Genomic DNA, 14,062 nt, shown 5'->3' on the forward strand with positions numbered 1-14,062 from the left:
CACGGCCTGCTGGCTCCCACAGCGCTCAAGTATTTTTATCCTCCCTTTGCCCGGGTGATAGCCAGTCTGATTTATGTTGTGCAAAGACCCTCGGTGGCTGCAGGCCCCTCTGGCGGGCTGGACGGTGCTGAGCGGTCCCCTCTCCAGCGGGGACCACGCAGTCACCGCCACATGAAACACGGCTTTCCTTGCTGGTTTTTGAGAATTGTTGCGCCAAATGTTTGCCTAAGAGATGCTGATTGTGATGATAAGAAGAAGGCTGGAGAAGCCAAGGAAAAAGGGACGAGAGAGCGGGAGGTTGCAGAACCCCCCTTCAGATCGCAGGAGCTCCCATCGCAGGCACAGACCCCTGGCATTTGCCACCAAAGAGCCTGTTTTTATTTAAATGGCCCAGAGCAAGTCTCTGACTAAACTAACATTCCCACGCCAACACTCAGCAGCGCCTCTGGTTTTTGGCAAATTTTTTCCTTAGCTGTCAAGGCAGAAATATAGAAGAATTCTGGTCTTACTTAAGGATTGTTGGTTTTTTGTTTTTTTTTTTCCCTGCCCCTGGAGACATGAAAATAACTCACAGATGTGCAGTACCTGCTAATGTCTGCACTCGGTTTAGTCCGGGAAGAGAATTCCCTGGGCTCCGTGTAACCCAAACCCCGATGTCCAGGCCCATTTTCTTTTTAACAGGGGGCCTTGGCGGTGGTGGGTGGGGGGGTGAGTGCGGGGGAGGGCGGAAGTCCTAGACATGTTTCAACGTGTCTGGAGCAAATGGGAAGAAACCCAGGCAGCCCTGAGAAAGCAGCGGAGGGGCTGAGATTCCCCGTGAAGGCCCACCTGGGGGTCGGACGGGGCGGGGGCGGTGGGCGTGGGGGGGGGGGTAGGTTCGCAGGGTGGGTTGGGGGTAAAATGTCTGCAGAGGCTCCTCTTCAGCAAATCCCTCTGGGGCAGAAAGATTTTGTTGTGGGAAGCCTATGTCTTCCCTGTGAAAATAAAGATGGACTTTTTTAAGAAGGCAATTTCCAGCTATTTTTAACTTCAGAAAGGAAGAAAGGGAAGGAAGGCGGGACGGAGGGAGGAAGGAAGGGAAGAGAGAAGGAAGGGGAGAGGTTGGGGCTGGGGGAGGAGAGGCCCAGCCGGTTGTTCGTTCCCTCATGAGTGACTCAGGCCTGCCTGCCTGCCGAGGCTCCTACCAAAGCTGGGGGTGGGGCCAGGCAGTTTCATCCCCCAGGGCCCTTTTTTCCTTTTTCTTTTTTTTTTTTTTTGGAGAAAGTTCTGAGCTGCAGCCAGCAGGGCCAGGCTGGGTGGAAGCTCCCGAGAGCCAGCCTGCCCCCACCTCCCAGCAGGCTCTGCAGGGGTCCCAGGACCCACGGGTGGGGGCTGGGATGGGGAGACCCAGGCTGGGTTCCATGACCTCCTCAGAGCCTCGGTGTCCTGTCCACAAGGTGGGCAACCCTCCCTTCAGCCAGCCCTGCAGGGAGGTGTCACCTCTAAGGACCCCCGACCTCCCGCCCCAACTGCCCCCCTCCCCCCCCCCGCCCCGGCCCTGTGTCCCTCTTCCCTGATTTTAGCAGGCCCAGCCTGCTTCACTCCATGCCCCCAGGACTAGGCAGGCCCTTCCCCCTCTGAGGCTGGCTGTCTCCAGGGACACCCAGAGATGGGCCACTGAGCCCTGGGTGACCCAACCCCAGGTCTAGCTCTGCCCCAGGCCTCTGGGCAGCTGAGGGGTCAGGGGCCTGGAGAGGTCCAGGCCAGGCCGTCTTCTCAGAGCTCAGGAGATCAGGCCCAGAGTCCTCTCCTGCTGGGTCAAGCTCTGAGCATTTGGGGGGGGTCCTGCAGAGAGCAGGTGGTCTGTTAGGGCCCGTGCGTGCCGCACAGCCCAGACCCACACGACAAGCACCAGGGCCAGTCCCGCGGCCTCGAAGCCCACACCAGCCAGGCCTCGTTGGCTCCCCTGCTCCTGGCGGCAGCTACCTGTCAGGGGATTTGCCCGGGCAACACTCCCTAGGCTCTGTGCCTGCCTCTGAGATGCTGACCCTCCTTCCCGGGTTCCTGGGCAGCAGCCGGGCGGGCCGGGGGGCTCACAGTCACCCCCGTTTCCTGGCCCTGAGCTGTCTGGAGGCCTTGGACCCTCAGGCTGTGCCCGCTGTGTGTGACAGGTGGACAGGCCCCTCAGAAGGGCAGGGTCTGGGGCAGGCTCCGGCCGCATGGCACCGTTTGGTAGCCACTGGTCAGTATGCATCTGTTGTGGGGGGCAGGACCCACAGTGACCGGTCCCTGCATCCACCCCACTCCCTGAGGAACACCGTATGGAGGTGCCAGAGTTGGGAGGCCCAAGGGTTCTGGGACAGCTTCTTTTTAAAAATCATTTTATTTATTTATTTTTGGCCATGGTGGGTCTTTGTTGCTGCTCGGGCTTTTCTCCAGTTGCGACTGAGTGGGGTGTGCTCTCCAGCTGCGGGGCACGGGCTTCTCTTCATGGGGGCTCCTCTCGGGGCACACAGGCTCTAGGGCACCCGGGCGTCAGTGGTTGCCGCACACAGGTTCGGTAGTTGCAGCTCATGGGCTCAGTAGTTGTGGCGTATGGGCCTTCGGGATGGCTCAGTGGTACAGAATCCGCCTGCCAGAGCAGGAGGTACAGGAGACACAGCTTCTATCCCTGGGTGGGGAAGATCCCCTGGAGAAGGAAATGGCAGCCCACTCCAGTACTCTCGCCTGGAGAACCCCATGGACAGAGGAGCCTGGTGGGCTACGGTCCAGAGGGTTGCAAAGAATCGGACACGACTGAAGTGACTCAGCACGCATGCATGGACTTGGTTGCCCTGCGACATGTAGGATCTTCCCAAACCAGGGATCAAACCCATGTCTCCTACAGGGTCAAGTGGGTTCTTTACCACTGAGCCACCGGGGAAGTCCTGGGACAGCTTCTTGGAGCGGGTGAGGCCAGTGAGGGAGGGGTCATTTCAGCAGAGCAGGGAACTGACCCACTGCAGACGGCCTGGGACGCAGGGCACGAGGGGGCGTCCCCGGGGGTCCCCGGCCAGCCCACTCCCAGCACAGACAGGCCTGGGTGACCATGGATCCCTGCGGGGAGTGAGCGCAGGCAGACAAGCCAACTGGAGACCCAGCCTACCCCTTCCCTTCTGGGCGCTGGCCGGAGTCCCACTTGGGGAAGAGTAGAGGGGAGCAGGCGGAGCCCCGGGCGCACACACACGGGACTGCCGGCCTGGATGCAGCCCGTCCTGGTGGAGGCATGCCACGTCGCCACCGAAACCATGTCCAGAGAAACGCTCGAACCTCTGGAAATGTTTTGGGTTGGTTTCAAGAGGAAAAGGTGGACAGGACTCCAGGAATCTGTTGGTAGAGGTGACCAAGCCCAGGGCGGCAGGCACGGGCCCTCGGTGGGCCTGCTGATCAAGGCCTGGCTGTGGTGGGGCAGGAGGCTGGGCACGTCTCAGGCACCCAGGCCCTCTCTTCCCAAGCGGGTCAGACACATTTTACGATTAAGTTCAAAAGCTGGACGAGCGCTGCCCCTGGGGTTCTGGAAGCGACCCCCCGGCTGCCCTGGCGGGCATGGCCCCTGCCCCCGACTCTCACCCCTCCTCCCCACATCCCGTCCCCTCCGCCGCAGGGCCACCGTCACCCACACCAAGCTGCCCAGCTGCCCCCACACTGTGAGCAACTCACGAGGCCAGGGCGGGCAGCAGCCCCGTTGTGGTCACAGATAGCCCACCCCAGGCTTCCGGAACCCATCTGCCTGCTGAGGAGCAAGGCGGGGACCTGGCCGACCCAGAACCAGTCTTCTCAGGACGTCCAGGAAAATCAGGAGCGCCCCACGCCCTCTGGGCGCATCCGAAGCGCCAAGACCAACCTCTGCAGGAGGGAGAGGGGCTGGGGCCCCAGGACCAGCAGTCTTGGTCTGGCGGTACCTTAGAATCGGGGCGGGGGGGAGCTTTAAACAGGCCCCACCCAGCAAGCCAAATCATGCCGGACTCCCTGGAGGAGGAGGCTGGGGTGAGTTTCTTTGGGGGGCAGGAATGGGCTCCCCAGCAGACCTCCCCAGCCCATCCTGGCGATGGTACCCCTGCATCTCTGAGGGCAGAAGAGGGGGAACAGACCAGCTCAGCCTGGGGTGCGGGTGCCCGCTGAGGGCCTTCTCCCCTTTGGGCCCAGTAAGCTGGACCTCGGAGAAGAAAGTGGTCACAAGACACTGACTCGTCTGTGAGGCGGGCCTGCGGCCTCACCCCCACCGGTCCCAGGTTTCCCAGGTGGCCTGGGGGCCTGTGCAGGGACCGCCCAGCGAACCTGGCCACAGTGCCCACCATAAGCAGGCAGGAAGCCCCAGATGATGTTCCATTGCTGTACCCCACCGGATTCAGTGCTGGCCACCCCAGGCCCCACTCTCCCACTGGGCTTTGGACAGGGCCTGCACCCCGAATTCCCTACCTCTCCCCAACACCCCCAACCAGGGCTGCCCCTAGACTGCTTATCCCGTAAGAGGAGGTCTCCAGGGTCTGGGCCGTCAGGACCCCCAGTCCTGGCCGCCTCAAACCCCTTGGCCTGGGAAGGTTGTTAAAGAGAGATAAGAAGGGGCCTAATTTGTGATTGGAAAAGCTTGGTACCCACTTGCCAAGGCTTGGCCGAGCCCCTTCCCAGGCCTGGAGGGAAGGGAGGCCCGGCCCAGCCCCTGACCTTGGCCTCACACAAGCCCCTCCCCAGTCCCAGGCACTTCTGGTTTTGCCAGGGTCTCCTGGGGGACCCCAGTCGCCCACAAGATACCCCACGAAGCCGGTGGCTAGCATGGAGGTTAGAAACTTGGGAGGCCCCTTTATCTGTACCACTGGCTAATGAGAGTACCTGGCCCCTGGGCAGAGGCCCAGTGTAGGCCTGGCACGGCCAGCAGACTCAGGTGAGACTCCCCGGTCCCTAGTCCCTCCTCCAAGACTGCTTCCTCGGTGGAAGGCTGAGAACTTGCTCCCAAGCCAGGGCTGGATGGGCCTTTTCTTTTGGTCCGGGGCCTGTGGGCAGAGACGCTGGCCCCGATGGGAGGGCACACGGGCAGTGGCCCCAGAGGAGCGCCCGCCCTGAAGCCCTCCTCCGTCCATCCCTGGGAGAGGAGGGGCTGTTGTGTGCAGAGCCCTGAGACTGTGAGCTGGTTGGGGGGGCAGGGGAGGGACTTCGCAGCTCCCCTCTTTCCTGCTACGGAAAATCTGCCCCTCCAGGCCGCCTGGCTGCTGCCATATAAACATCTCTGCTGCCTCCAGGCGACTCCTCTCCCGGGCACTGACCCCGAGAGAAGTTACCCCAGGCTCTGAGAAGTGCCATGCCGCCAGCTTCCTGGAGGAGGCAGGCCAGGGAGGCTCCAGCAGCAGCTGGACAAGCTGTCCCTCCTGGTGCTCACAACTGCTTCCCAGCTGCCCCCAGGTCCCTGCAACAGGTGCACCAAGGAGGGCGGGGTGGTGCAACCTGCCCAGCAGCAGGCAAACCCCACTCTGCCCACCTCTCTCAGCCTCCCTGGCAAGGGCGGCTTCTCGGCCAGCCTCCGGGATTTCTGCAGTCCTGAGGGTTCTCCTGCCAAGGCACCGCAGGCCGGCTCACTACCCTGTGTTGAGGGGGGTGCTGTTCTGTACCCAGTGCGAGGCGGTAAACCGGCTTAGTAAGGACTACGGCAGGCATTTTGGACGCCCAGCACTTAACCCGGGCTGGCACAGGATGCCCAAATCTGGCGTTGTAGTGCAGAAATAAGTCACCCGGAAGGAGCACGGGGGAGGGGTCCAGGGCTGCCCAACCCACAGCGTGCTTCGCGGGCCACCTTAGGCTGGAGGTGCGGGAGAAGGGGTAGGACGCTGACCAAGGCGCGTCTGGAGGCGGTCCCTCCTGGGGGAACTGGAGCGCAATCTTTCTGGCCAGGCGCTGGCCCCAGGCTATTTCCTTGGGGGTACCCAGGGTCCCTTTGGCAGAAGCTGCAGCCGCGGTACCACCATCCCTCAGGGTCAAATGCCCCAGTCTTCACAGCCACGGAGGTGGGGGAGGGTCTGGGCTGGATCTTTCAGAAGTTTTAAGTTGCGACCACGGGGGCTCCTAGGATTGGAGCCCCGGGCCAGGGGTACACGCAGGGCTGCCGATTGCGCGACTTCTCCCACAGCCTGTGTCCCAGAGACCCCCACACTCGCGTGGCCGGCCCAGCTCCTCTCGGGGACAGGCCTGTCCCAGGCGCCCCTTTCCTCGCTCGGCCTGCGCCTCCTCCGCTATTGAGATGCAAATCGTTGCCAATTGTCGCAGAGCGCAGCGGGAGCCCACAGCCGGATCCTTCCGCAACCCCGGAGCAAACTTTGGGTCTCCGAAAACTTTCGAACGAGAAGTAGTTCCTTAGGGCATGGGCCCCGACCCCGCTCCGCACGGCCGCGGCCCTCATTCCCGAAGGACCCGGGCTCGGGACCCCGCGCCCCATCCCGAGGAGGCGCAGGGCTGGTCGAGGAGAGCGGAGGGGCGCGGCCAGCGAGGGGGCGCGGGGTGCGGAGGGATCGGCGGGGGCGGGCCCTGGGGGCGGGGGCGGGGCCGGCGGGGCGGGGGCGGAGCGCGCGGCGGCCGGGCGCCTCACTAGTGCCTCGGCCGCGGGAGGGAGCGCAAGGGCGCGGGGATCGGGGCGCGGGCTGCGGGCACAGCGTAGGAACGATCGCGGGCGCGGAACCGGGCCGGAGAGGCCGCGAGAGCCCAGGGACGCCCTCCAGCCGGAAGGAGAGGGCAGTAGCGGGCTGTCACCGCCCTTGGGACAGTCCCCCTGCGAGCGGGTGTGCCCGAGCCCCCGCCGGCCGGGCGCAGGAGGCCGCCCCCGGGCGCAGCGGGCAGCCGGTGGGCAGGCATGCCGCCGCTCCTGGCGCCCCTGCTCTGCCTGGCGCTGCTGCCCGCGCTCGCCGCACGAGGTAGGCGACTGCCCGCCGCGAGCCCGCAACTTTCCGCGCCTTCGGAAACTTTTGGCGGCGCCCTAGGCGCGCGTACCCGAGTGCCTGGGAGCGGGGGGCCGGGGTGGGGAGGGGGACCGGGCGACCCGGGGCGGGGTAGGAGCCAGAGTCCCGGGCTCGGGGAGAAGGACTGACCCTCCCCCGCTCCGCCTGCCCGATCGGGACGGACTTGGCGCCGCTCGCGCCTGGAACCGAGTTTGGCGCCGGGTTTGAAGTCTGGTTTGAAGCCGGGCGTGGGCATCTGGGGGCATGGAAGACCTAGCTCTGGACTCGCCCTTCACCAGCCGCGCGTGGGGCTCGCTCCTGGGGCGGGCGGACGAGCTGCCTACTACTTTTCGATTTGAATCGAGTCGGTTTTGGTTTCCTGTTGCTTTGGGGCCATTTATCTTTTTTCTTCGCCTCTTGCCCGCCCCGGGGGCGGATGTTGGGGCGCGGAGCTTGGGGTCCAGGGCGCCGCGATCCTCTTTACAGAACCGCACTGCGGGACCTGGCTGCCCAGCGTGGTGGGCAGAGGGGAGCGGGGTGGGCCAGGCGGCCAGGCCTCCTTTCGGAGTAGGAGAGTTCGTACAGGACCCGGGCGAGGGTCCCAGACCCAGGTGTCCCCGGGCTCCTAGCCTCCCCGCCTGCGGTGTCCCCTCCCCACACCGGGTTGCTACCCCCATCCTGGCTCACAATTTGGGGTGGGGTGGGGGTGGTAAGTGCGGAAGAATCAGCTGCTACTGATGGACTTTCACTTTGTGGAGTTCAAGTTTGGAGACCTTGCAGGGGTTGGGGGGGCGGTCATTCCTCTCCCACACAGAGGAGCTCCGAGGAATCGGATTGTGATTAATGCTTCTCTTCCCCTAAAAATGAGAGGGAGAACTAGTTTCCTGCTTCCTGAAGATGGGGTTCCATGTCACACCCCATCCCCACCCCGAGAGGGGGCTTAATTTACACAGCCCTGGTAAGAAGGGGGGGGGGTGTGGATTAATTGGTCCCTTCCTGGGAATGAGGTCAAATTCCTTCCAAATGGAGCATCTTCATTCCCCCCAGCCCCTGGCTGTGTGTGGGGGGGAGGCTGCCACTGAAGATGCCCACCCTGGGGAGCCGGTGTTGGGTGTCGGTGGAGGCGTGGCCAGGTCCCTGGGGTGCAGTCCTGGTGCCCCAGGAGGCGGCCCTGGCGCGACAATGGGCTGCTCTGATTCCTCCGCCCGGCGCTTTGTTGGCGGGCGGGGCAGCGGCCCTTGCAGCTGTCGCATTTTCCCACGAGCGGGGGAGCTGAGTGTGGCCAGCACCGCCCCCCCCCCCCCCAGCGCCACCCCCTGGAAGAACTTGTTTGAACAGCAAGACAGTCCTGGTGGTTGGATAGGGGCCCCAGCCCAGCCAAGGTCCCGAGTGAAGCTGGGGTGAGGGGTGAGAAGTTTGGGAGACTGGCCCAGGGTCATCCCAGCATTTCTTCCCTGCTGTCTACACTGCATTTCAGGCCACTTCTTCCCACCACCTGCCCCTACACACTTTGAGCGTGACCTGTCCACCTGCCACCCAACCAGTCTATCCCTCCCCGCCTCCTCTCTGACCCCAGAACTCTGGGCAGAATGTTGACTTCCCTTAGGGTTCATGCAGGGCTTCCTGGGGGCCCCCTGCACCCAGTAACCCCATGACAGGAGGTGAGGGGTGGGCAGTGCCCCTGGGGGTGCTGGCCGGGCTGACCTCTCCTCTTGCCCCTCCCCAGGCCTGCGCTGCTCCCAGCCTGGTGAGACCTGCTTGAACGACGGGAAGTGTGAAGTGTTCCCCAACGGCACCGAGGCCTGCATGTGAGTATGGGCCCGCGCGCCCCTGCGGGGACCTGTTGCTTTGTCGGGAGCGGAGCCCCTGCCTTCTGCAGCGGGCCAGTGGGGACAGAACACTAGGCCATTGTCTTCTGGAGATGGCCCAGAAGGCTGGGCACGGTCACGTGCTAGTTTTATTGGACAAAGTCTGGCAATTACTTAATCACCAGCAATTATGCTGCGTGTGGAGCCGGCCTGGCCGCTGGGGGTTCGAGCGCTCCTTTGAGGACCACCTCGGGCTCCTGGGGTGCTAGGTGGGCATCCCTGCTACCCCATTTCTTCCCAAAGACCCTGAGACCTGCAGGGAGGCTCCAGAGCATCTGGAGGGAGGCCCGGCCCTCCCCACCCCGCCAGCCGGGGGGAGTGCCTCTGCTGGGGGCAGGTGAGCGCCTCCCGGGCAGGCGGTGCCTCTCAGCGAGAAACTGACTAGTTCAAAGGCAAACCCACCCTTTGCCGCCCTCTGCCTTCCCTGGCCTCGGGCGAGGTTGGGGAAAGGAGGTTGGAACTCTTCGTGGTGGCCGTGCCAGTCTCCATGGGGGTGTGGGTGGGAGTTCCTGCCAGGAGCTCTGTCTCTATCCCCAGCTCTGACCTCCTGACCCGGTGGCCCTTCGCCTTCCCAGCCCTGGGTCCTCAGCTGTGAACCAGGGCGGGGGCGTCCGCAGTCCGGGAACCTGGTTAGGATCTTATTGTCTGCCTGCCCGCCTGCGAGTACCAGTCAGCCTCTTGGAGTTTTTCTGCTGTGGCGGATGCCCTTCAACTTGAGTTCGTCCCTGATGGGAATACCGAGCAGGTTCCTGGCGGCTGGAGGAACGCCCCCTCCCCAGGCTGCAGAAGTGGGTCCCCAGCCGGGCTGGCGCGCCCTCATTCCAACTGCTGGGGGCCCATTCCCTTGACAACCCCTAGCCCGGGCTCACTGCCGGCCCCGCCAGTGGGCACACAGCCCCCTCCCCGCCACCCTGCCCCAGACTGAAGCCAATTAAGCAGGTCTGTGAGCAGTTTCATGGACAAAGCGCATTGTGTCTTTCTCAGACGCTAATGAATGCGCACTACTTTTTTTTTTTTTTTGCTTTTTTGGGGCCTTTTTCTCCTCCTGCAGAAGCCTCACCGACGCTTGATGCCCTAAATCTTGTTTCCTTTCATTGAGAGACCGACAGCTGGGATTCAGTGGAAGTGCAGGGGCTATTGTTGGGGAGGCGGATTAATGCTGGGTGATTAAGTATGCGTGGCTTCCCAGAATGCCCACTCCCTTCCCTGCCTCTCCGCTCACTGGGCTGTGTGTGCGTGTAGGGCTGGGGGCAGTCTCCGAATTTCTGCAGAGGGGCCTGGGGAGGGCAGGGGCAGTGCTGGGCTGGGGAAAGTAGGGGCCATCTCTTCTTGTGCCATCACCGGGGAATTGGGACGGGGCAGCCTGGGGCCCCCCGGGCCAGCGCTCCAGCCACACGCTGCCCTGGCCGCTGCAGCTCTCGCCCACTGGCCTCTGGGTGAGGCGCTTCGAAGGCACGGGGTTGGGGGAGGCTCTCCCACCCCCAAACCTGGGCAACTTTGGGAGTTCCTGCCTCCCCAAGCCAGGCCCCAGCTCAGGGCCAGGGTGCCGGCCTTTTTCCTCCCTTTGGCCTGGTGATCCCCCCCACCACCACCTTGGCGGGAAGCCTGCCTGTCTGGCCTGGCACCCCGCCTAGCTTGGCCCACAGAGACCCCATTGTGCGCACCCTGCAGATCCACTGGGAAGTTGAACGGAAGCGCCGTCCTTGCAGGCCCCACCTCTGGGCGCCTTGGGTTGGAGATGAGGGATCAGCCATGACGGCTGGCCAGGTCCAGCCGTGGGGAGGCCCCAGTCCAGGCTCGCGGGGCAGGGTGGGAGCTCTGCGACCACCCCCAGTCTCGCTGTCACCCACCACCCGCTGGTCTGCAGAGGTTCCGCTGGTGGGGGCAGCCCGGCTCTCTGGGCTGAAGGGGAGAGCCGCTTTCTTCCCGCCAAGGTGTCTGGGTCTCAGGCCGACCTGGCTGTGAACTTGGGCTCTGCAGCCTCCAGCCCGGACCCGCAGAAAGTTCTGTGACTTTTCTGCTGCTTCCCCTGTGGCCAGGGCGTGGGAATCAGTGCCGTCATGTGCCAGGCGCATTCATGCCAGGTGACTCATCTGTTTCCACCCAGAGAGAGAGAACCTTCCCCAGAAGCCACCCGTCAGGTGTCTGCGGGGCTCGGGGTCGGAAAAAAAGGTTCGTGTTGTTGCGAAGGCCCTTCAGGAAGTCCCAGAGATCCGGGCCGGGCCGCCCAGTGGCCGTGTGTCTCTGGGGGCGGAGTGCTCTGCCCCGAGGAGGGCAGCTGTGTGTGGTGGCCCTGGGGGCTGCCTGGGGAGGCTGGTGACCCAGGGGTGGGCTCAGGCTGGTCTTTGCGACCCTCTGCCGCCTCGGCGCCCAGAGTACGCCAGAGGGAAGTTGGGCAGGTGGTGGACCTCAGCTTCGGACGATCCTGTGTTTGAGGCCTGGCTCTCCCGTGCCCAGGGTCCTCGTGACCTCAGGTCATCGGGACGCCTGAACCCAGATTTCCCCAGTCTGTAATTCGGGCTTGATCTGTGATTGATCTCTTGGTGGCGCGTAAAGGTTACGTGAGAGGCACGCAGCCGGCGCGGGGCGAGTGTCCGTTCCCTTGCTGCCTTCTCCTTTTGAGCTGACAGCGCTGGTTTCGGGATCCTCATTCGAGAGGGTTTAGTTATCTAATGAGTGAGTTCAGAGCACCCGAAAGGTACGGCCTGGTGGGCCCGAGCCGGGGCACCGCCTGGGAGGGGCCGGCCAGCGACTCCGAGGACTTCTCAACCGCGGTGGCACCCGTGAACGCCCTCCTTGCTTCCTTCCCAATTCTGAGCACCTGTTGCATGCTGGGCTCTGCTCTGGTCGTGGGCATGTGGGCCCAGGTCCGACGCAGCCCCTTCCCCCATGGTCTCTCCGCTTTCCAGTGTGGGGGTTAGGAGAGGCAGCCTGAACATGTGACATGTCAGAGGGAGGGGAGTGCAGTGGGCAGGGTGGCCCGGCCCCACGTGGCTGGCAGGAACCCCAGAACCGCGGGCATCGGGCGTGTAGCAGGGCCCAGAGACGTCAGCGCTGGGCCCAGAGTCACACAGCCCGGCGTAGCGCCCAGCCCCGCCTCGCTCTGTCCGGGGACGTGTGTTCCTAACCGCGGCCGCATCCTGCCTGCACTGCCCCCCGGGGCCCTGGCCGGCCGTCCTGTGAGGAAGCGGGGCGGGGACAACGACTTCCCTTTAGAAGAAGCGGGTCAGGGGCCGAGTGGAAGTGACTCGGCCACCCGGCTGCAGACGCACGGAACGTCTGTGTCCGTGTCACCTGGCCCGTCTGTTTCCACTGAGTCACCTGCGTGTCTCGGGCGAGGCTGGGGGAGGAACAGGTTAATTCTCATCCTCACCCCCGCCCCCCCACCCCAGGCTGAGAACGAACCAGGTCTGTACAGGACTTCCTCTGTTCGTCAGCGCCTGGGCGCCAAGGACGCAGGGTTAGAAAAACACAGCGAATGCGCAGCATCAGCCCCAAACCCTCACCTGCTGCCTCTGACCACGGGGAGCGGACGTCAGGGGCCCCACAGGAAGGTGCCCTCCTCGGGCCTGGCCCTGCCTCTACGGCGGCCAGTGTTTTTTCCACTGGAAAAAAAAAAAATAATAGGGATTTTTTTTAAAAAGAGAGGAAAAAAAAAAAAGAAAGCTGTGCCCTTAGCTGGAAGAGGGTGGGGCTGGGCAGACAGCTGAGAGAGGAGAATGCTTTTCGTCAGGACAGCTGAGCTGGGTCAGGGCAGCCGGGGCCACGAGTGAGAGGGCGGGTGGCGGGGACCCCCCACCCCCCGAGGTGGGGGGGTGGGGGCAGGTCCAGGGGGTGGCACGGCTCCACTCCCCCGGGGCTGGGAGGCAGCCTAGAGGTCCCGCGGAAGCCGGCACTGGCTCTGTCCCTCGCTGACCGTGACGCTGATGGGTGGCTGTGGCCGTGGTGGGCAGATGGGGCCCCTGCCGGGCTGGGCTCAAGGAGGGCACCTTTCCTGTTTCATGTCTCGCCTATAAATAGTGAAAGGATGCGGCTTTGCCGAGCCGATTGAGCACCCTGACTGCTTTCCTCAATAAAGCGCCGATGATGACTCCACACACAGACGGCCCCTTTCATCTGGCCTCGTGAAAGCGTGGCAGACGTTTTCTTCGGCGGCCTCACACCCCCTCGGGGTGGCGGCCGGCCCTGCATCTCATCCTCAGTCCCCACTTTACAGGTGGGAACGGCTGGGGCTGAGAGATGAAGAGGCTGGGAACGGGAGTAGGGGACCTGGGGCCAGCTTGCCTCGGCTTCTGCCTTCGTGTCCGGGCACATCTGGAGCCGCGCAGACTCTTCCCAGAGGCGTTAACGAGCGGCTGGCCTCGGGGCATCGTGACTTGTGGGTCAGGATGTGTTTGATGGGTCCTGAAGTTCCCGGCCGGGCTGTCTCTGGCAGCCCCACCCCGTAGTCCTGTGGGCCGTAGCAGGTACAGAGCAACTGGCTCCTCCTCTGTGCCTGAGAGTGCAGGGTTAGGTGGCTCCCGGAGCTACCTTCCCGCGGCATCCTGGCAGGACCCTGGGATGGGCCTGCAGACGCCCGGGTGGCAGGAGTGGACTGTGGCGTGGTTGGGGGAGGAGGGCCCAGGAGTCAGGCCTGGCCGTGCAGCAGGGCAGCTTCCGCCCGTCTGGGGCCAGCTCTGGGCTTCGGTGTCCTCATCCCCACCAGCTCTGGGCTTCGGTGTCCTCATCCCCACCAGCTCTGGGCTTCGGTGTCCTCATCCCCACCCCCGGCCTGCTGGTGGGCTGTGGGCACACCCGCCAGGGTGGGGGCTGTGATTGACAGGTGCTGCTGCGGAGGAAGGGCTCGCGGGCAGAGAAGAGCCTTTTGCCAAAGTGGCCTCTGTTGGCTTCTTTCCGGGCATCTCCTTCCTCAAGGCCCCTCCCACCTCGCTCTGCTGAGGTCACAGGTTGCTGATGACTAGATGCGGGGCGGGGGGAAGGGAGAATTGATATTTGCATTTTGGTGATCAGTTGCATGTATCATAAGCTTTATGATGTTAGACATTTAAAATGTACGTTTCGGGAGACTTGGCTGGTGGCCCAGCGGTTAGGACTCAGGTTCCGTTGCAGAAGGGACAGGTTCCATCCCTGGTCGGGGAACTTAGTCGCTTCAGTCATGTCTGACTCTGTGCGACCCCGTGGACTGTAGCCCTCCAGGCTCCTCTGTCCATGGGATTCTCCAGGCAAGAATACTGGAGTGGGTTGCCATGTCCTCCT

The 14,062-nt window shown here is 63.7% G+C and overlaps 1 protein-coding gene across 1 annotated transcript in view; it reads left to right on the forward strand.

Annotated features, from left to right (window-relative positions):
* Window positions 1-6,586: 6,586 nt before the first annotated feature.
* The window catches only part of NOTCH1 (notch receptor 1), a 45,317-nt gene continuing 37,841 nt past the window's right edge, over window positions 6,587-14,062 (forward strand). Inside the window, exons 1-2 of the mRNA XM_043916357.1 lie at window positions 6,587-6,914; window positions 8,665-8,746. Of these exons, the coding sequence (XP_043772292.1) occupies window positions 6,854-6,914; window positions 8,665-8,746 (143 nt within the window). The 5' untranslated portion in view covers window positions 6,587-6,853. The remainder of the gene's footprint in view (window positions 6,915-8,664; window positions 8,747-14,062) is intronic.

The sequence above is a fragment of the Cervus elaphus genome, chromosome 11 (genome assembly GCF_910594005.1).
Source record: "Cervus elaphus chromosome 11, mCerEla1.1, whole genome shotgun sequence".
Taxonomy (NCBI): domain Eukaryota; kingdom Metazoa; phylum Chordata; class Mammalia; order Artiodactyla; family Cervidae; genus Cervus; species Cervus elaphus.